This window comes from Zalophus californianus, chromosome 15 (genome assembly GCF_009762305.2).
Source record: "Zalophus californianus isolate mZalCal1 chromosome 15, mZalCal1.pri.v2, whole genome shotgun sequence".
NCBI lineage: Eukaryota > Metazoa > Chordata > Mammalia > Carnivora > Otariidae > Zalophus > Zalophus californianus.
The window spans coordinates 30,482,718-30,504,955 of NC_045609.1; the positions used below are offsets into that span (position 1 = coordinate 30,482,718).

Sequence of the window (22,238 nt, forward strand, 5' to 3'; positions counted from 1 at the left end):
GTTTGACATAAAATCACTGCCTGATGTTACTGTGACTTTTTATCAAGATCATCTGTCATCACGTTACTCACATCCAAGCTTCTGCAGGTCTGAAATTTTCTTCCCACTTGCATATGAAGTGGGAATTCCAGTTGATAACATTTTTGTTAAAAAAAGAAAGAAAGAATGAATGAATGAAAGAAAGAAAGAAGGAAAGAAAGAAAGAAAAAGGAAAGAAAAGAATCAACTGAGTCAAGTTGTCTTAGTCTTAAGAATTTCTGGATTTCGTCCTTGGAGGAGGTTGGGATCTTCCCAAGGTCTGGGTCCTCGAATATTCTTCCAGTCATCAAAAGCAGAATCCTTTATTTTCTCATGCTCTGATTCCAATGATACTTTATTTATTTTCAGTTTTTTTTCTAATTCAGGATCAATCTTAATTTTCACAGCATCATAGCAGATTTGTGAAAATTCACAAAGACCAAAAGAACCTCCAACAATCAGCAACAGCATGGGGACTCCATAGCAAAGTGTCTTGTTCTTGCACAAGGCGCGCATCACCGCACGTACAGACATGCCTGAACTCTCCCACGCGTGGACGCCTAGTCCAACAGGCCCAACGCGGCCTCCCGAATCCAAGCTCCCTCCCCAGGAGGAAGTCCTTGACTCGCCTCCTTTCCTTGGCCTCCAGCTATTGCATTTCTTGATCTTCTCTATTGCTTGCCTATTTCTATTCCATTGACTTCTATTCTTATCTTTGTCTTCCTTCTTTCTACTCTGCATTTAATTTTTTTTATTGTGGTAAGGAACACACAAAATTTACCATCCTAACCATTTTTAAGTGTGCAGTTCGGTAGCAGTTAAGTATATTCACATTGCTGTGAGACAGATCTCCAGAACATTTCCATCTGGCAAATCTGAAACTCTATATCCATTAAATAGTAACTTCTCTTTCCCCCTTCCCCCAGCTTCTGGTAACCACCATTCTATTTTCTGTGTCTATGAATTTGACTTAGATACCTTATATAAGTGGAATCGTATGGTATTTGTCTTTTTGTGACTGGCCTATTTCACTTAGCACAGTGTCCTCAGGGTTCATTTATGTTCTAGTGTGTGACAGGATTCCTTTCCTTTTGAAGATGGATTAATATTCCATTTATCTGTCCGTGGACATTTGGGTTCCTTCTACCTCTTGGCTGTTATGAATGAACATGAGCATTCATATGTGCTATGAATGTGAATATGCAAATATTTCTGAGACCCTACTTTCAATTCTTTTGGATATATAGCCAGAAGTGAGATTGTTGGGTCATGACAGTTCTAGTTTCAATTTTTTGAAGAACCTCCATACTGTTTTCCATAGGGGGCTCACCATCTTGCAATCCCACCAACAGTGCACAAAGGTTCCAATTTCTCCACATCCTCACTCACACTTATTATTTTTTTTAATAGTAACCATCCTAATAGGTGTGAGATGCTACCTTGTGGTTTTGATTTGCATTTATCCGAATGTTGAGTATCTTTTCATATGCTTATTGGGCATTTGTACATCATCTTTGGAGAAATGTTTGTACAAGTCCTTTCCCACTGTTTAACTGGGTTATTTGATTTTTTGTTATTGTTGTAGTCATTCTTCATATATTCTAGATATTAAGAATATATATTGAGTTGAAGGAGTAACATATATTCTGGATATCTTATCAGATATATGATTTGCAAATATTTTCTCCCTTTCCATAGGTTTCCCTTCCACTCTGTTGTGTCCTTTGATGAAGAAAAGTTTTTAAGTTTGATACAGTTCCATTTGTCTATCTTTGCTCTTGTTGCCTGTGCTGTGTGTCATTTTTGTTGAAATCATTGCCAAGTCCAAAGATTTTCCCCCTATGTTTTCTCCTACAAGTTTTACAGTTTTAGGTCTTAAACCCATTTTGAGTGAATTTTTTGTATATGGTGTAACATAATGGTCCAACTTCATTCTTCTGCAAGTGGATATTGTTTTCCCAACACCATTTGTTGAGAAGACTGTCCTTTCCCCATAGATTTGTCATGGCACCTTTGTTTGAAGATAATGTAACCACCTACGTGAGGGCTTTTAATTTTTTTTTTATTATTTCAGAGAAATTTTAAGTTCACAGCAAAGTTGAGTGGGAAGTACAGTTCCCATATATCCCCTGCTCCCCTCCACATGGTAGTATGGTTTTATTTCCTGATGTGAACTTACACTGCTGATTTTAAAACTCTTCTTTTCAAATATATGCATTGAAAGCTACCGATCTCCCTGTAAATACTACTTCAGCTGTATCCCATAAATTCTATTATAATTTTCTTCTAGTTCAAACTATTTTTAAGTTTCCACTGTCTTCTTTGACATAGAGGTTTAGAACTACGTTGCGTAGTTACCATATATTTGTGGATTTTCTGACTTTTTGTTATCTCTAGGTGAATTTCATTGTGGTTAGAGACCATGCTCTAATTTCAAGCCTTTTAAAATTTTACACGTGCTTTATGACCCTGCCTCACAAACTTGATTTTGTTTTGTTATGATGGGGTAATGATGGTGCGTTCAGATGAGCATTTTTTCTGCTTTGGTCATGTATACACTGTGGTGGTTCAACACTGCTTTTAAAAACTAAAACAGCACCCCATTAATCTGGAGGGCCTCTAGGCTCATACCACAGTGTCTGGATGCGGTCAAAGCCAGAGTACTGGCTAGCTGCACCACCTGTTTTAGGAAGCCCCCCCCCCCTCACGTACTGGCCGGACAGCACAGCTCAGGTGGCTAGATTGCAAGATATCCGTGTACTTTACAAAGCAACGGATGTAGCACTCTCACATTTTCCCCACTGGCCGGCTCTTCAGAGGCTACAGTGCTAACAAGTTCTCAAAACCCAGCAGCTCTCAGTGGGAGAGGGAGCTGGATAGTTCCAGAAAGATGAAAGAAGAATGCCTCCTCCCTGGATGAAGAGAACATGTACCTTGCAAGGCCTAAGGAAGCAGCGCCTCGGGTAACAGCTCCCCTTCGCCTCAGCTGCCCAGTAACCCACCCGGGGAGAGGGCCTGCAGGGCGGAACAAACCCTCCCGCCTTCTTCTCCAGCTACTCAAACTTCCACAGGGAAGAGGAACTGGGAGTGGCAAAAAAGCCCGTCAGCGAACCGCTCCCCACGTGACCGAAGAGAGGGCGAGGAGGGCCTGAGGAGCCTGCGTCCACTCAGGCCCCTCCCACCTTACGGCACTCGGTGGCCCCGCCCCCTAGGGTATAGGGTGGAGCACTAGGCCCCGCCTCCAAACTGCCTCTCCTCGAGGGCCAGGCTGGCCAGTGGGGCGGGGCAAGAGGCCGGGAGGGGACTGGAGCAGGGGGAGGAGAGGAAAGGAAGGGAGGGATCACGTGCGGCCAGCGGCTCGAGGTCACGTGACGGGCGCTTGGGCGGAGGGAATCTGGACTAGGAGTTCTGAGGGAAGCGGAGTGAGGTGGTGGGGACGCGGCGGCGGCGCTGACAATGGTGAGTGCGCGGTGCTGCCCGCGCGCTCGCCTCCAGCTCTGGCCTCAGAGCGCGCGGCGGGACGGCCAACGGCTGGCTTGGTGTCCCGGGTGGGGCGGAGGGCAACGTCAGGAGGGGGGGCAGCCAGCAGGGCGGGGAGCGGGGTTAGGCCTGTCTGGCCGCCGCGGGATCGGGGAAGGGCGGGCGGCAGTGCCGCCTCTTCCCGGTCTCGCAGAGGCCCGAGCACCTGCGGGCGGTGGCGCGCTCTCCTGGCCATGTCGGAGCCTCTGCCCGCCTTCCTCGACCGGCTTTGGGGGCCCTGGCTGGGTACTCGGACCCCGCCTGTGCGGGGGCTCAGCGCCGCCTCCCCTTCCAAGGTAGCCAGTCCCTCCGCTCCTTCCGGACAGCCTTGCTTCCCTTCAGGTGGAGTGACCCGGGAGTCCCCCAGTTCCGGGCTGGGGTGGGGGGGACTGGGTCACTCTCTTCCAGTGTGTCACGGGATTGATAAACTCCACGTTTTTGTTTTTATCTCGATGTGGTGACATTCGGCGATATCTTGACCCCAGTTCAGCCTTGATGTTGACACTTGTAGAACGGGAGAGAAAAAGGAAAGGACATTGAAGTGGGGGACGTCTTTAATTCAAAGCACACTGGTTTTGTGCCCGCTAGTTTAAGCTCTGGCTCTCATTTCCTTCCCCAAGCCATTTTCTTGAAACTTAACGCTTTGGGATGTTGAAATGGCCTAGGGAACAGAGAAGGGAGGGAAGTCAGAGTACTCTAACCAGTTAGTGGGAAGCACTGGCGTGGGCACGATACCTTTAACTTTGTGTTGGCTATCTCCTCTAGATTGGATCTCATTTAGCTCCCTTTATGGTATTCGTTTCATTTAGCAAGCATACGTTGAGCGCCTACTGTGTGCTCTCCTGATACTATCAGCTTTCCCAAAACTCACCGGTTCAGTAAACTGCTTGAGACTTTTGGCTGAAGACGAAGCTAGGTTTACTTAAAAAAAAAAAAAAAAAAAAAGTTGTTTTGAATAAATGCATTTTAAACTCAGAAGGCGTGTTGATTTGATTAAAATTAGAAAAGTAAAGACAGGCATATTCATTCTTAAACTTGGGGCCTTTTTTTTCATGCAACAAATAATTATTTGGGCGTACCCAAGGGCCGCTAGCAAAACTGAAACAGCCCTTGCTCTCTTGTAGCTTACAGTCTAGAGGGAGGTAAACATCTCTATTTGTGTAATTATTTGTTTAACGTGGAAATAACAGTTGTGATAAATCTAACAAGTATTGGGAGACCTTGCCTAGTCAGAGAGGGAAGTCTTCTTTAATTGAATATACTTTGCCAAGAAGACTTAAAAGCTTTTTTGCTTATTTTAAAAATTAGTTTAAGAGCAATTTTCAAGTTACTCGTCAAACATTAAATTGTAAAGCTTTATAACACTGAAATGGGCATAAATGCAATCTGTGCATGAAAATTTGCTGTTTCATTGCTTGTGTAAATTTTGAGAGTCTCCCTTTCCACTCACCTTGAGTTGCATTTCTTTACATCCACTGGAAGGAGTGAAATTTCTTCAGTGAGGCTAGAAAATTTTGTTGACTTTTAACATCCACATGCAATTTTGCTGGATGGTAATGCTCAGTAGGGGTTTATGAATTATATGAAAAATCTTAAATTGACCTACAGGTGATAATGAGGGTTAGGCTACAAGTAGAAAACTGTAAAAACAATGCTATAATCTTTTAATAGTCATATATATTGCAGTCTAGTTATTTAAAGGCTACCTGAGTTTTGACTTGTATATTCCTGTCTAATACTGCTCCTGAAAATCTCATATTCTGAATGCTCACTTAAGCTATCTTTGCCAGAACTGAGTAGTCTTTCACTGTAAAATTTTTTTTTGTAATTTCAGCAAAAGTCTGTGTTAATGTATCCTAACCTTTACAGTTTGCATTCCCTTTCCACCTCTTAGTCTTCACCATCCTGTCAGTTATGTATTTTGTTTCCTCTTTATATATCAGGAGAATTATTATAATTTGTGAATAATTTTAAAAAAAGATCTTAAGTTTTCTTTTACATTTTCTTTGAAATGACAGAAGATGCACATCTTGCAATAGAAACTTCAAAAGCAAGACTTTGGGTAGAGAAATCTTTTTCTTTTCAACTCCTTTAGAAGGAAAACAAAAAGACAAACTTTTCTCAGATATTTTTCTCTTTGTCGTCTACTTGTTAAATGTAAGACATCAACAGTTTTCTTGAGACTTTTAGTAAGACTAGTTCATTTTTGATGTGTCCTAGTGTGAAAAACTGGATGTTAACCTGGTGCTCAATTCTCTGTAAACCTTGTCAAGGTACTGTAGCTTATTACTCAACCTATTAGGCATGTGTTGTAACTAAGCTTTTAAAAATACCTTCTAGTCTCTCCCCATCTTAGTGTTTTGATTGTGTTGAAAAGTAAGTGCTTTTAAATTTTTAGTTATGAAAATACTTCGTGCATACAAAAAGTATAGAGGGTAACACATAGCTTTCACATATTTTTAATGCCTAGGAATTTTTCATTTTTATCTATGGTGTCAAAATAAGACTGTTTACGTTATTGGTTAATTGTGAAGTTTTATAAGACTTCAGTCTCTTACACCACTTTAATTAGTGGCAATTTTGATTTTGTTATTTTTGATTACTTGATCTTTTATTTTTATTTTTTTTTAAATATTTTATTTACTTGACAGAGAGAGACACAGCGAGAGAGGGAACACAAGCAGGGGCAGTGGGAGAGGGAGAAGCAGGCTTCCCGCGGAGCAGGGAGCCCGATGTGGGGCTCGATCCCAGGACCCCGGGATCATGACCTGAGCCACCCAGGTGCCCCTGATTACTTGGTCTTTTAATATCAGCTTTCAAATCCCAAGTTCAGCACTTTGTGTTAAGTATCCATATGTGGAAAAAGTTACCATAGTATTTCCTTTTATCCGTAAAACAATTTTTATAGTTTTCAAATCTCATTTTTCCCAGAAGCATCTCTGGGATGTTTTAAGGGGGGATGAGAAAATTAAATTTTATTTTCCTGCTTCTATTTTATCTTAAATGAGGCTGTTGTCTTCTACCCTTTCAGAATTGCTCTTCCCATAGCAGCTTCCCCCTACCCTGGCTGGCTCTGTAGTTTGCACATAGTTGAGAATTAGTAAATATCAGCAGCCTGATTTTGAGCTGCTGTACATTTTCATATCTGTAGCCCTTAGGAAAAAATACACCATTTTGAGCAAGTTTGGAGTACAAAACTTGGAGTATGAAAGCTGACTGGGAAGGGGCATTGCATGTGACCTATCATTGATGTTTTTCATTCTAAGTTCAGAATAGTTTTCTGATTAAAATTAATTTTATGGTTAAAATTGACTTTGTTATTTGTAATGTTGCCAGGAAAGATTAAAACATTGGTGTTATGCACAAACAATGAAACATGGAACACTACATCCAAAACTAATGATGTAATGTGTGGTGATTAACATAACAATAAAAAATAAGAAAAACATTGTTGAAAGGAAAAAATGCTGTGTCTTTGTAGTATGTCACAAGTACAAATCTGGCAATTCTTTGAGTTGATTTCTTGAAATTATAATCTTTTTGTTAATAAAGGATTAATAACAAAAAAGCAAGCTCAGAGTTTAAGGAAACACTGTCTACTTTGATCATAGTATCACCCTGTGTCCTGCAGAGTTTTAAGAGGATCATTAGCTTGCTTGCTGTTACTCTGCCACCTGAGGACAGAACTGAGGCTTGATGCAAGTTCTTGCTCTAGACTTAGCTACTGCACCAAAGCTAACTTCCTCAGGGAGGTCTCGTCTTTCCAGATATTCCGGATTTAACTAATTTCTTTTGTGTATCCATTTATTTTTTATTATCAGGACAGTATGTGTTTTATTCAAAATTAATTTAACACTCAATAGGTATTTGAATGCTTTCTACTAAATGCCACACACTACCCCTAGCCACTGTCTTCAGTGATGAGCAAAGGATAAAGTATCTGTCCTCATGGAGTTTACAGTTCAGTCAGGGATTCAGGTATTGAATAATCACATGTTATCACAAATGATGAAGTAATAAAACTACATGGTGTTGTGAGGCCTAAATTTGGAGACTCTGGTTTCAATTTAGGAAGGTATGGGAGGCCTCTTTATGGAAATAAGTCAGACTGAGACTCACAGGCTGAATTAGGTTAAAGATACTTGGTCTAGGACAAGAAGGAACCTGGCAAATTTGATTAACTTGGATAATTTGAGACTGGTGTGGCTGGAGAGATGGATAGAGCCAGATATATGTAGGCCACGTTAGGGAATACAGTGTGTGTGTGTGTGTGTGTGTGTGTGTGTGTGTGTGCGTGCGTGCACACGCGTGCACATGTTTAACATTGAAGTACAAAAAAGTGTGCAAATAAGTATATAGCTTGATGTATTTTCACAAAGTGAACAAACCTATGTGTGAAGTGCTCAGATAAACAACTTAATTAGCACCCCAGAAACTCCCTCTGTGCTTTCTTCTAACCACTTCCTGACTTCTGATGCTATAATGTATGCTACATGTTTTTGGCTTTTTAATAAATGGAATTATATAGTATGTGTGAAAGTTATCCTGTGTATAGTTGTGTCTCATTTCTTTGCCTACTGTATGAATATAGAATAAAATTTATGTATCCATTCTCTTGTTGGTGGATGTGTAACACATCCTGTTCAGACCTATATAGCAGTACGTTTTATAGTAAATAGTACATTGTAATAATTCATTTGGATTTGTACACATAATTTGGATTGTATGAGTTCTGCATATGAAATAACAGCATAGAAGTATAACTAAAGGTAACTTTTCAAATCCAGATGTTAAGAATTAATTTTTTAGATTTTTGGTATATGGTAGTAATTGATTATTTATAGTGGTTACCTATGGAAATGATTGAAATTATAGCATGTTTAAATTTTAATTTTCTTTTTGTTTTTTAAAAAACTGGTAAAAAACATACAATATGAATTTGTCCTCTAACAAATTTTAATGTACAGTACAGTATTAGCTGTATGTACCTTGTTATACTAAATTTGTTTAGTTTTGATGTAGAATTTAATATAAGTTCTTATTTCCATGTTGTACTTACAGATTTGTAGTCTGTTTAACTGTAGGTCAGAGATAGATTTGAATTACAAAATGTAGTGACAAAACATAATTATGAGCATTTTCCTTTTATTTCAGAGTTTTCTTGGAGGCTTTTTTGGACCCATTTGTGAGATCGATGTTGTCCTTAATGATGGAGAAACCAGGAAAATGGCCGAAATGAAAACTGAAGATGGCAAAGTAGAAAAACACTATCTTTTTTATGACGGAGAATCTGTTTCAGGAAAGGTAAATCTTTTGTTTGTGAGAAGTACCTAGTTGTAGGATATTAGAATTAGTCATCAAAGTTGTCTGTACTGTTTCTAAATATGAATGATTTTGTTAGAGATGGAAAGTTTTTTTAGAAGGTCAGCTAAAATCCTTGATTCATTAGAACATTAAAGGAAAGATTCTTAAACCGGAAGGGTTACAGGGGCAGAGTCTAAAATTGCAAGCAGAATTTTGTGTTTGTGACTGTGCATCTGTTTTGCTTCACTTTCTCCAATGGGGCTGTGATCCACTCAGAGTTTGTTTCTCCTTTTATACATTAAGTTGAGTTAGATTGGAGATAACTCTTTAGTATACCTTTAAATGTTTCATTCTTTATAGCTTATCTCTCTGCACTACTACCATTGTGTCTGTTGATCTCATTCCTTGGTACTCTGTAGAGGACTTAATGTACATTTGGAATGTATCTGTGCATGGTCAGGTACATCTGTGATCCCTTCTGTAAGGTTTCACTTTTCCCTCTTTTCCTTATCAAGTGAGGTATAAAAGTAATCTTATACCTTAGCGAATATGATTAATACTCATTAATCATAATTTTTTTTTAAGTAGGCTCCAAGCCAAACATAGGGCTTGAACTCACGACCCTGACTGAGATCAAGAGTCCAGTGCTCTAGGGGTGCCTGGGTGGCTCAGTTGGTTGGGCATCCGACTCTTGACCCCAGCTGAGGTCTTGATCTAGGTGTGGTGAATTCAAGTCTCACATTGGGCCAGGTGTGGAGCCCACCTGAAAAAAAGAAAAGTCACGTGCTCTACTGGCTGAGCCAGCCAGGTGCCCCTTTTTTGTTTGTTTTTAAGTCTAGTAGGGAACAATTACTGTCTGGTTTAAAGTGATCTTATGTCATCTGGGCTAGTTAGGAGTTTGTGGCTGATGTTTTTAGGACAAATAAAGGAAGATGGGAATTGAAGGGGAATAAAAGCTACTTCAGTGTGGTTTATAGAAAATAGTGTACCTTCAGATTACATTTTTGGCGTCATATGTAGTCCTAATCAATAACTACAGATTACATTTTAAAAAATGATAATTTATGGATAAATATTTTCTGTTGCTTAGAAGATACTGTATCTGGAATCTGATTATTTATTGACCTGAAATTTTTTTCATTTTTAACTTTTATTGTAAAATAAAACACATATTGAAAACCACAAAACAAATAATCATAAGGCATGTTTTCTTGTAATCACTATTCAAGGAGAACTTTGCCAGCTACCCCTGTGTCTGATCCCAAACATAGCCTCTTCCTCTCAAAAGAAATCACTATGCTGATTTTATAATAATAAAGTTCCTTGTGTTTCTTAATTGTTTAGTCTTGCTCCCTTAAACAGATTGATATGGCTTTTAAATCTCTTTTAATCTCACATTCCCTCTTCATGCCTTTCTGTTCTTATACTTTGAAGAACCTGAGACACTCAAACTATAGAGTTCTCTGTGATTGCATACTCATGATACAGTTGTTGCCTGTAAATTGGTAGCTGTTTCTAGAAGCTTGATCAGAGTCAAGTTCAGTTCTTTTGGCAAGAGTATGTGTGGTGGTGTGTTTTTTTTTTCCAGAGGGGTACATGATGTTTGGTTTTCTCTTTTTTGCAAGTGTTGTAACTGCTATTAATATTGATTCCTGGCATACCTTTAGAATAGGTTATTAAATAGGTGACTTATGAGTACTTTGAAAAGAAAACTTTAAAGAAAGAGAGGAAAACAAGCATTGGTTACCTGTGACCCAGCATGTTCTCTAAGAACAAGTCTAGGCTTTCTGAAATACCTGAGTATAATAAAAAGATCATTGGGTTAGAGTTGGAAGATCTAGTCTTGACTTTACCCCTGACTTGGTAGGTAACTCTGGGCAGTCATTTAACTTTGTGGATCTCACTTTAAAATTAGGGAAGTTGGACTGAATAATTGGTTTCCAAACTTGGTTTTGCATTATAGTGTCTTTGCATAAAAATCCTTCATACCTTAGATATGATTTTGGATTTCTGAGAGTCTGACATCCCAACCAAAGCAAGAATAAATTCCTTTTATGATTCTTGACATGTGAATTTCTGTCTGCACACTTTTTTTCCAAATCTTTTTTTTTTTTTAAAGAATTATTTTTTTAGAGCAGTTTTAGGTTTATAACAAAATTGAGAGGGAAGTACAGGTATTTTCTATATGCCTCCTGCCCCTACACATGCATAGCCTCTCCCATTATTGATCTCATTCACCAGACGGCACAGTTTTTACCAAGGGTGAACCTACATTGACACATTATAATCACCCAGTCCGTAGTTTACCTGAGGGTTCACTCTTGGTGTTGTTATTCTGTGGGTTTGGACAAATGTATAATGATATATGTCCATCCTTATAATGTATTTTCATTGCCCTAAAAATCCTCTTTGTTCTGCCTGTTCATCTTTCCTGTCTTGCCTGCCAAACCACTGACCTTTATATTGTTCCATAGTTTTGCTTTTTGCAGAATGTCATGTAGTTGGAATCATACAGTATCTAGCCTCTTCATACTGGCTTCTTTCATTTAGTAATACACATTTAAGGTTCCTCTGTGTCTTTACAGCTTTATAGCTCATTTCTCTTTAGTGTTGAATAATATTCCATTATCAAGATGTACCACAGTTTATTTATCTGTTCACTTACTGAAGGACATCTTGGTTGCTTCCAAGTTTTGGCAGTTATGAACGAAGCTGCTGTAAAATCTGTGTGCACGTTTTTATATAGGCATAAGTTTTCAACCCATTTGGATGAATACCTAGCAGTGTGCTTGCTGGATTGTATGGTAAGCCTATCTTTAGCTCTATAAGAAACTGCCAAACTGTCTTCCAGTGTAATGCTACTATTTTGCATTCCTTCAGCAATGACTGAGAGTTCCTGTTGCTCCACATCCTTGCCAACATTTGATGTTGTTAGCATTCCGGATTTGGTCTATTTTAATAGGTGTGTAGTTGGTAATATGATGTTGAACATTTTTTCTATGTTTATTTGCCAAGTGTGTATCTTCTTTAGTGAGGTGCCTGTTCAGATCTTCTGCCTATTTTTTTTTTTTTAATTTATTTTTTTCCACAGTTCACAGCACTCACCATAGCACATACCCTCCCCAATGTCCATCACCCAGCCACCCCATCCCTCCCGCCCCCCCTTCACTCTATCAACCCTCAGTTTGTTTCCTGAGATTAAAAGTCTCTTATGGTTTGTCTCCCTCTCTGGTTTCGTCTTGATACATTTTTCCCTCCCTTCCCCTATGATGCTCTGTCTTGTTTCTCAAATTGCACATATTAGTGAGATTATATGATAATTGTCTTTCTCTGATTGACTTATTTCGCTTAGCATAATACCCTCTAGTTCTATCCACGTCATTGCAAATGGCAAGATTTCATTTTTTTGATGGCTGCATAATGTTCCATTGTATATATATACACCACATCTTCTTTATTCATTCATCTGTGGATGGACATCTAGGCTCTTTCCACAGGTTGGCTATTGTGGACATTGCTGCTATAAATATTGGGATGCAGGTGCCCCTTTGGATCACTACATTTGTTTCTTTGGGGTAAATACCCAGTATTGCAATTGCTGGGTCGTAGGATAACTCTATTTTCAACTTTTTTTTTTTTTTAAAGATTTTATTTATTTATTTGTCAGAGAGAGTGAGAGCAGGGGGAGTGGTAGACAGGGGCAGAGGGAGAAGCAGGCTCCCTGCTGAGCAAGAAGCCCGATGTGGGACTCAATCCCAAGAGCCTGGGATCATGACCTGAGCCAAAGGCAGACGCTTAACTGACTGAGCCACCCAGGTGCCCACTGTTTTCAACTTTTTGAGGAACCTCCATACTGTTTTCCAGAGTGGCTGCACCAGCTTGGATTCCCACCAACAGTGTAGGAGGGTTCCCCTTTCTCCACATCCTCGCCAACATCTGTCATTTCCTGACTTGTTAATTTTAGCCATTCTGACTGGTGTGAGGTGGTATCTCATTGAGATTTTGATTTGTGTTTCCCTAATGCTGAGTGATGTTGAGCACTTTTTCACATGTCTGTTGGCCATTTGGATGTCGTCTTTGCAGAACTGTCTGTTCATGTCTTCTGCCCATTTCTTGATTGGATTATTTGTTCCTTGGGTATTGAGTTTGATAAGTTCTTTATAGATTTTGGATACTAGCCCTTTATCTGATATGTCATTTGCAAATGTCCCATTCTGTCGGTTGTCTTTTGGTTGTGTTGACTGTTTCCTTTGCTGTGCAAAAGCTTTTTATCTTGATGAAGTCCCAGTAGTTCATTTTTGCCCTTGCTTCCCTTGCCTTTGGTGATGTTTCTAGGAAGAAGTGGCTGCGGCTGAGGTCGAAGAGGTTGCTGCCTGCGTTCTCCTCAAGGATTTTGATGGATTCCGGTCTCGCATTTAGGTCTTTCATCCATTTTGAATCTATTTTTGTGTGAGGTGTAAGGAAACGGTCCAGTTTCATTTTTTTGCATGTGGTTGTCCAGTTTTCCCAACACCATTTGTTGAAGAGACTGTCTTTTTTCCATTGGACAGTCTTTCCTGCTTCGACAAAGATTAGTTGTCCATGTAGTTGAGGGTCCATTTCTGGGCTCTCTATTCTGTTCCATTGATCTATGTGTCTGTTTTTGTGCCAGTACCGTACTGTTTAGATGATTACAGCTTTGTAATAGAGCTTGAAGTCCGGAATTGTGATACCACCAGCTTTGCTTTTCTTTTCCAACAGTCCTCTGGCTATTTGGGGTCTTTTTCTGGTTCCATACACATTTTAGGGATATTTGTTCCATTTCTTTGAAAGAAGTTGATGGTATTTTGATAGGGATTTCTGCCTACTTTTTAATTGGATTGTTTGTTTTCTTGTTGAGTTTTAAGAGTTCTTTGTATGTTTTGGGTAACAGTCCTTTACCAGATGTGTCTTCTGCAAATGTTTTTTCTTAGTCTATGGCTTTTCTTCTCATGGTATCATTCTCTTGGTTGTTACATGGTATTAATTTTGATTTCCCTGACATCCGTTGAAATTGAGCAACCTTTCGTAGACTTATTGACCATTTTATATCTTTCATGAAGTGCCTATTTTTGGGGGGTGAGGAGAGCTCGTTTTTCTACTCAGTTGACTTTTTTTCTTATTGGTGTGTAATAGTTTTTTGTGTGTTCTTGATAAGAGGCTTTTATGCTTCTCAATGTAGGGTCCTTTGTATATGTGTTGTAAATATTTTCTCTCACTTTCTGGTGTGACTTTGCACTATCTTACTGGTGTCTTTTGATGAATAGTTCTTAATTTTAATACACGGTAAATGTTATGTTTCCTTTTTGTTTGTGTGTTTTGTATCCTATTTAAGAAATCTTTGCCTACCTTATGCACATGAAGATATCCTCCTGTTAGCTTTCTCCTGTAATTTTTTTATTTTACACTTCACATTTAGATCCTCAGTTTGTTTGGGGTTGCTTTTGTCTTTGCGACCTAGGAGTTAAGCCTAGTTTTTTTTTTTTTTTTTACTCCCCTGTGTGGATATCTCATGAACCCAAAACATTTATCCTTTCCCTCACAGCACTGCAGTATCACCTTTGTCAAAAACAGAGATTGTGTGTTCTGTTCCATTGGTCAATTTGCAACATTTACTTTCTTTTCAAAAAAAAAAAGATAGCCTATTGAGTATAATTCATATACCAAGAAATTCACCCTATTAAAATGTACAAGTCAGTGTTTTTTCTTTGTGCAGCCATCACCACTAATCCCATAACATTTCATCACCCCAAAAGAAACACCATACCATTAGCATTTACTTCCTTAGTGCCATAGACTGAATGTTTGTGCCCTCATAAAATTTGTGTTGAAACCTAATCCTCAGTGTGATGGTATTTGGAGATGGGACCTTTGGGACATGATTAGGTCATGAGGACAGAGCCCTTGAGAATGGGATTAGTGCTCTTATCTCCCTTATACCTTCAGCCATGTAAGAACACAGTGAACATAGCCATCTGTGAATCAGAAAGAGAGCTCTCACCACATCTGCTGGCCCACTGATCTTCAACTTCCCAGCCTCCTGAACTGTGAGCAGTAAATTTCTGTTGTTTATAAGCCACCCTGTATACAGTATTTTGTGACAGCAACCTGAATGAACTGAGACACCTAGCAACCACTAATCTACAAATCTGATTTCTTTCTGTATGGATTGGCCTATTCTGGACATTTTATATAAATGGAATCATACAATATATAGCCTTTTCTGTCTGGCTCCTTTCACTTAGCAGTTGCTTTAAAGGTTCATTCCTTTCAAAAAAATTGGTAAAAATTATATATAATAAAATTTGCCATTTTAACCATTTTTAAGTGTACAGTTCAGTGGCATTAATTACATTCACAAGGTTGTAGAAGCATCACCACTATTTCCAAAATTTATGCATCACCCCACACAGAAACTTTGTAGCCATTAAACAATAACTACCCATTTCCTTTTTCTCCCAGTCCCTGGATACTTCTGGTCCACTTTGTTTTTCTGTAAATTTGTTCTAGTTATTTCTTAAAGATGGTCATAAAAGATTTGTCCTTTTGTGTCTGACTTATTTCCTTTAGCATAATGTTTTCAAGGTTTGTTCATATAGTATGTATCAAACCATCCTTTCTTATGATTAATATTCCAATATATATCCATGTGGAATATGGATATACCACATTTCCTTTATCTTTTCATCAGTTGCAGACGGTTGGGTTTCTACTTTTTGACTATTATGAATAATGCTATACATTTGTGCACAAGTTTTTGTGTGAATATATGTTTTCATTTCTCTTGTGTGTATATGTAGGAGTGGAACTGCTGGGTCATATGTTAACTTTGTGTTTAACTTTTAGAGGAACTGCCAATCTTATCTAAAGCAGCTGCACTATTTTACATTCTTTCTAGCAATCTGTGTGGGTTCCAGTTTCTTCAGTTTCTTGGCAGCACTTAGTGTATGTATTTATTATGGCCATTTTAGTGGGTATGAAGTGGTGTCTCATTATGGTTTTGGTTTGCATTTCCCTAACGACTAATACTGAGCACCTTTTCACATGCTTGCTGCTGGAGAAATCTTTGGAGAAAAGTCTAATCATATCCTTTGACCTTTTTTTATTTGGTTGTCTTTTTATTGTGAGTTACAAGAGTTCTTTACATATGCTGGATACAAGTCCATTATCAGTTATATTTCACAAACATTTTCTCCTGTTCTCTGAATTGCCCCCTTTCTTTCTCTTCTTTCTTTCCTTTCTTTCTTTCTTCTTCTTTCTTTCTTTCTTCTTTCTTTCTTCTTTCTTTCTTTCTTTCTTTCTTTCTTTCTTTTTTCTTTCTTTCTTTCTTTCTTTTTTCTCTTTCTTTCTTTCTTTCTTTCTTTCTTTCTTTCTTTCCTTTCTTTCTTTCTTTCTTTCTTTCTTTCTTTCTCTCTCTCTCTCTCTCTTTCTTTCTCTCTCTCTCTCTCTCTTTCTTTCTCTCTCTCTCTCTCTCTCTCTCTCTCTCTCTCTCTCTCTTTCTTTCTTTCTTTCTTTCTTTCCTGTTTTCTTTTTGGGTCTTCACTTTCTTGATGGTGTCTTTGAAGCACTAAAGTTTTAAAATTTTGATGAAGTCCCAATTTATTTTTTTGTTTGGTTGCTCATGCATTGGTGTTATCTAAGAAACCATTGTCCATCCAAAGCAGTGAAGATTTATACCTCTGTTTTCTTCTGAGAATTTTGTAATTGTGCTTCTTACATTTAGGTCTTTGATCCATTTCAAATTTGTATATGGCATGAGGTAGGGATCCAACTTCATTCCTTTGTATGTTGATATTCAGTTGTTCCAGCACTGTTGTTAAAAAGAATATTCATTCCCCGTTGAATTGTTTGGGGACTCCTGGGGACTCTTAGAGCATATACATTTTAAAGTTAAAATTAATTGTTATCTGCTAAAAGTTTTTTGAGAGTTTTTGAGGCATTTTTTTTTTTAAGATTTTATTTATTCATTTGAGAGAGGGAGAGAGCATGAGCAGGAGGAGGGGCAGAAGGAGAGGGAGAAGCAGACTCACCCCCTAAACAGGGAGCCTGACGCAGGGCTTGATCCCAGGACCCTGGGATCATGACCTGAGCCGAAGGCAGACACTTAACCAACTGAGCCACCCAGGTGCCCCATTTTTGAAGCATTTCTTAAGACAAGTGGGACTGTGTAGATTATTACAAGATAAATAGAGAAATTCTGAAAAGGTACTTACTCAGATTTTTTTTTAATCCTTGGGTAGAGTATTTACTGCTTTGGTTCATGTTCAAGTGACAATTCTTCTTTAAGTCTAGAACAGTTGGACTGTATCCTAAATTTTTTATGATATATATTTGAGCTAGGTTTCCTCTTTTTGAAATATAGCTTGTATCACTATTTACCTTCTGAATAATTTTGAGAGAGTCTTACTGATTGCATGTTTAATTATTGAGTCACAATAATTGTGAAAAATTTGATAGTCATTTGGGTATATTTTTGGTGGGTTCATAAGGTATAATTCCTTAAGATTCTTTTAGGTTGGTCAGTGATAAGTAAATTGTCTTGAAGTGGTGTTGCCAGGGCCAAGCCACCTATAATGAACTCTCTATTCCTTGTTACAAAAGTGAACAAAGGTATATGTTTATTCTGAGATTGTAGGGCTTTATAGTTTTAATTCCTTATTTTTTTTAAAAGATTTTATTTATTTATTTATTTGAGAGAGCACATGAGAGGGGGGAGGGTCAGAGGGAGAAGCAGACTCCCCGCTGAGCAGGGAGCCTCATGCGGGACTCAATCCTGGGACTCCAGGATCATGACCCAAGCTGAAGGCAGTTGCTCAACCAACTGAGCCACCCAGGCGCCCTATAGTTTAATTCTTTAAACAAAGAATATTATCGCAGTATCTTTCATCAATATGAATATGGACCACATTCTTCTGGTAGCAGTTGGAAATTAATTTTGGATAACCACAGTATTCAGCAACAATAAAGTGCAGATATCTCAGTAATTCATTGTAAATGATACTATAAATGGTGTGTAGTACGTTGATGGACGTGTGTCTTAAACACAGTGTAGATGAATTTTACTCCTTACACAGCTCCTGAAGACAGCATTATTTGAGACATCTACAGAATATTAGATGCTGAAAAATGAGTTTGAGATTGGCTTGTTAAGGCAGTGAATATGTTTTATATACAGTTTCCCTATGTTTTGTTTTCATGGCCTTTTAAAGAGGTATACATTGTCTCACATTTCTCAAATTACTTATAATAAAGGGAAAAAATAGTAACTTTAAATTGGAGAAACCTGGTAGATCACCTTGATTAAGTGATCAAAGTTAAAATCACGCTTGGCATCATGTACTTCCTAATAAGATACACTGAGAAGGACACAACTTCATTTCTGTGGTATTCTTGCCAAAAATGCATAAGCTGAGTCTAACTGTGATAAAATATCAAACAAACCCAAATTGAGGGCTGTTCAACAAAATAAGTGACCTGTATTAAAAAACATCAAGGTCAAGAAAGGCAATGATTGCGGGCACATGGATGGCTCAGTTGGTTAAGCGTCCGATTCTTGATTGTGGCTCAGGTCATGATCTCTGGGTCCTGAGATTCAGGATTCAGTCCCATGTTGGGCTCAGTGCTGAGCCTAGACGTTCTCTTTCTCTGCCTCTCCCCACCTGCTTGTGCGTGTGCTCTCACCAAAAAAAAAAAAAAAAAAGCAATGACTGAGGAATGTTTGAGATTAAAGGAGACTAAAGAGACATAACTAAAAGTAATGTGATCCTGGATTGGAGCCTGGATAGGAGGAAAAAAGGGTGTAAAGTACGTTATTGGCACAGTGTTGGAATTTGAATATAATCTATGGAGTTATAAGTTTCCTGATTTTGATATTTGCACTGTGATTAAAAGATTATTTTCTTAGGTACACATGAAGTGTTTATGGGTAGGGGAGCATGATGTCTCCAAATTATTCTCAACTGTGGAAAAAAAGTTGTATATGTATGCACAGACGTCTATATATAGAGAGAGAGATGATAAATCATATAGGACAAAACATAAACATGATGAATCTGAATAAAGATTATGTAGGATTTCCTTGTGCTGTTCTTGGAACTATTTTATGTTTGAAATTATAAAAGTTACAAAAGTGTAGGAGTTAGTATTAAAATTCTTTAACTCAGTTCACATAGTTTCATTTATGTTTCTATGCTCCCTTGCAGAACAGCTTTTAAATAAAAATGCTTAATTATGCCTTCCAACCCTGGGATCCTTCAGATTCCAGAATATCTTGCATTAAGCTTAAAAGCAATTGTGTTTTGACATCAGTGGGAGACCAAGGACAATTTCAGAGTTTAGGCAATTTGGTAGAAAAATGGAATAACTTTAAATTTCTACCTTAATAGTATGGTTTCAGAGTATTTTTTGAAGAACTGTAAATTTAAAAATATCAGACACAGCCATGTTTCGATGAAGACATTCCCCAAATCTGTTGCCAGATAGACATTTTAAGAAGTACTCTGTTTTTATGTGCTTTATTAGTGTAAATTAGAGAGTAGCTCTAATTACTGCCTGGCTTGTGAAATAGCTGGGAGTTAGGCTTGTATTATTTGTAGTTCAAACCTAAAATTCAACTTGTTAGTATATGTGAATCCTCTGATATACTTTTTTCAAGTATTTTTCTGACTTTGAAAGTATTGACCATTGTAAAAAAACAAAACCTTGAAAATTACGAAGAAGACAAAATTACTCTTAATTATACATTCCAGAAGTAACTGCTTTAAGAGTATTTCTTTTGTGTAATTAAAAAAAATATAATTGGCATTATGCTTGTATACAATTTGACCATGCTTCCTTCATGTAACATATCATGCACATCTTCCCACATCATTAAAAATTCTTTGATCTTATTATTTTTAAACATTAATAATATTCCATCATATGATGTACCACTATTTAATTATTTGCTTCTTTCTCTGAGATATTAATTTGGAAGGCAAGTAACTAACTCATTCTGGTTACAGTATGGAAGATAAAGAAAAGTGAATAATTTTAGTTAATATAGTTTACAAACAGAAGTAATTGGATCTCTGTTTTTATTGGCCCTTGATTACTGTTACCTTTTGAGAAGCATTAGTTAAAAAAGCTTTTGAGAGTCATGTTAATATTTTTTATAGTAAAGAATAAATCTGAAAGTATGTTTTTATGTATGTTAGCTAATCCTTAAACATTTGGAAAATTTTTTTAATATGTCTGTACTTTATAGATACTTTGTCAAACTAAAAGATTTATAAAATTAAGGCTTCTATTTGGCAGATGTAAATTTAGGATTTCAAGGTTATATATTTTACTTCCAAAATATGTAAGGTAAATCATACAAATACAAAATTTCAGTCTTTGGACATTCTGTTTTTAGAGTGAGTAGCAGATTCAGGGGGAATAAACAATTGCTTTTAAGGTTAGGAAATATAATATATTTTTGGTTACAAAGAGCTAAAGTGGTCTTTTAGGTAAATTCCTGAAATTAGTGATTACCTTACATTAAAATGCTATTGTGTAGAATTGTTTAACTATTTGACCAGAAAACACATTTGATTAGTTGCAAATTTTCCCTTTTTTTGATTTGAGTCTTTATAGTTCTCCAACTTAGAAAGGATTCCTTCCTAACAAAGCAGGTGCTTTTAAGTGTATGTGTAAGTGATTGTATATGAGTAAGTTATACCTTCTCTGGTGCTGTAAAGTCATAATGATCTAGGTATGTGGTGGTGTCTCAAACTTCAGAAATGAATACCTGAAATATTTATATATTGCATTCATCTGGAAGGAATCTATCAGTAGGCCCACTCAAAGGATTGTTAACATATTTTATAATTTCATGTTTTGGCAGGTAAACCTAGCCTTTAAGCAACCTGGAAAGAGGCTAGAGCACCAAGGAATTAGAATTGAATTTGTAGGTCAAATTGGTGAGTTTTAAAATAGTATTACTTTTTTTTTTTTTTTTAATAACTGAGTTTGAAGAGGGTTGGATTTGGCACTTAAATTCTTGAATTACAAATTAGTTTTGTGGAAAGAAGGAATTGATTTTGCATAATAAAGGAGAGGATTTATTTTATAAACATTAAATCATGTTTCTTTGAATTGTGTTAAATACTTGACTCATCCTGCCTTTATTTGTTATTAAACTTAATTACTAAAAATGAAAAGAGTTATGTAAATTACCAGCCTTGAAAAATAATTCGAGTAAATTAGTTGACTCACTGAAATTTCCATCTGCCTACATTTTTCACCAGCTTTACAATTACCAGTGTCACCTTCATCCTTCACTTTCTAATTACCCACGCCATTTGTCTTCCTAACCTAGTGTGTGCCTGTAGCCAGACTCACCTGTCAGAAAATTCCATGTGAAAAAGAAAGGTGTAATTTCTTCTTGACTTAGATCAGCTTGTGTACATTTCCACACATGTATTTCAGAGGCATTCTTGGTTTAGTAGGAGTTAAACTGTATAAATCTTTTGGTATGGCAGATTGAAAAAGAGAAAAAAAATGGATCTTTCTATTACAGTATACATAACTAGGTTTTAAATCTTGCTTTCTAAGATGTACTATACATGTTTAAAGTATCAAAATTGGAATTGGTAGATATTTGTTTATATATCTATTCCAGATGAGATTATACTTGAGGGGCAAGTTATAGTAATTCACTGATAGTTGGTAAGTCTTTTGTATATTATAGTTTTATCAAGGTAATATATTTGCCTAACTAAAGCAAAACAATAAATGCTTTTTGCCTTGAAGGGAGGAAGTTCAAATAATTCCTGGAAATGTGTCTGTTAAAGCAGCTTCATTTTGGGCAAGCCTTAACTACATTAAAGGAATGAATACATCTTTTATAATAGAAATTTTCATTGTGCTGTGCGACTGAATTTTTTTTTATGCTTAGGTGGAGCATAATGAGGATAATGGAATTTATATCATAGCTCTAGTATATTAAAGACAAATCCAACTAATTCTTTTGGTAAAAATTATTTGCTTTGGAGGTAGAAGTTTGGGTTTTAATGAAATAGGTATTAAATGTAATTGGTCTTTTTTGCTTTTTAAAATTTTGTAGAACTTTTCAATGACAAGAGTAATACTCATGAATTTGTAAACCTAGTGAAAGAACTAGCCTTGCCTGGAGAATTAACTCAGAGCAGAAGTTATGATTTTGAATTTATGCAAGTTGAAAAGCCATATGAATCTTACATCGGTGCCAATGTCCGCTTGAGGTATGAATATGTATTGACAAACTGTAGATGGTGTCAAAACCAGAAAGTAATGGCTACTATTGAATGTCTTATTAGAATTTCTGATTATAATTCTGGACTGATAGACTTCAGATTTTTAAGAATTCTGCCAAATAT

The 22,238-nt window shown here is 37.2% G+C and overlaps 2 protein-coding genes across 5 annotated transcripts in view; one reads left to right on the forward strand and one right to left on the reverse strand.

The window, feature by feature from the left end:
• Positions 1-213: 213 nt before the first annotated feature.
• Positions 214-552, reverse strand: LOC113923878 (cytochrome c oxidase assembly protein COX16 homolog, mitochondrial-like). Its single transcript, XM_027597091.2, has 2 exons — positions 475-552; positions 214-411 (listed from the first exon to the last, which is right to left on the reverse strand). Exons 1-2 carry the CDS (start codon positions 550-552, stop codon positions 232-234), a joined length of 258 nt encoding a protein of 85 aa, XP_027452892.1. The 3' UTR covers positions 214-231.
• A 2,792-nt stretch (positions 553-3,344) lies between these two features.
• Positions 3,345-22,238, forward strand: part of VPS26A (VPS26, retromer complex component A) — a 38,022-nt gene continuing 19,128 nt past the window's right edge. Inside the window, exons 1-4 of one of the 4 annotated variants that reach the window (XM_027596609.2) lie at positions 3,345-3,477; positions 8,692-8,841; positions 20,726-20,801; positions 21,947-22,103. In XM_027596609.2, the coding sequence (XP_027452410.1) occupies positions 3,475-3,477; positions 8,692-8,841; positions 20,726-20,801; positions 21,947-22,103 (386 nt within the window). In that variant the 5' untranslated portion in view covers positions 3,345-3,474. Of the gene's footprint in view, positions 3,478-3,554; positions 3,834-3,860; positions 3,880-8,691; positions 8,842-20,725; positions 20,802-21,946; positions 22,104-22,238 lie in introns of those variants that run through there. The other 3 variants (XM_027596608.2, XM_035724292.1, XM_027596610.2) reach the window with 3 other exon arrangements.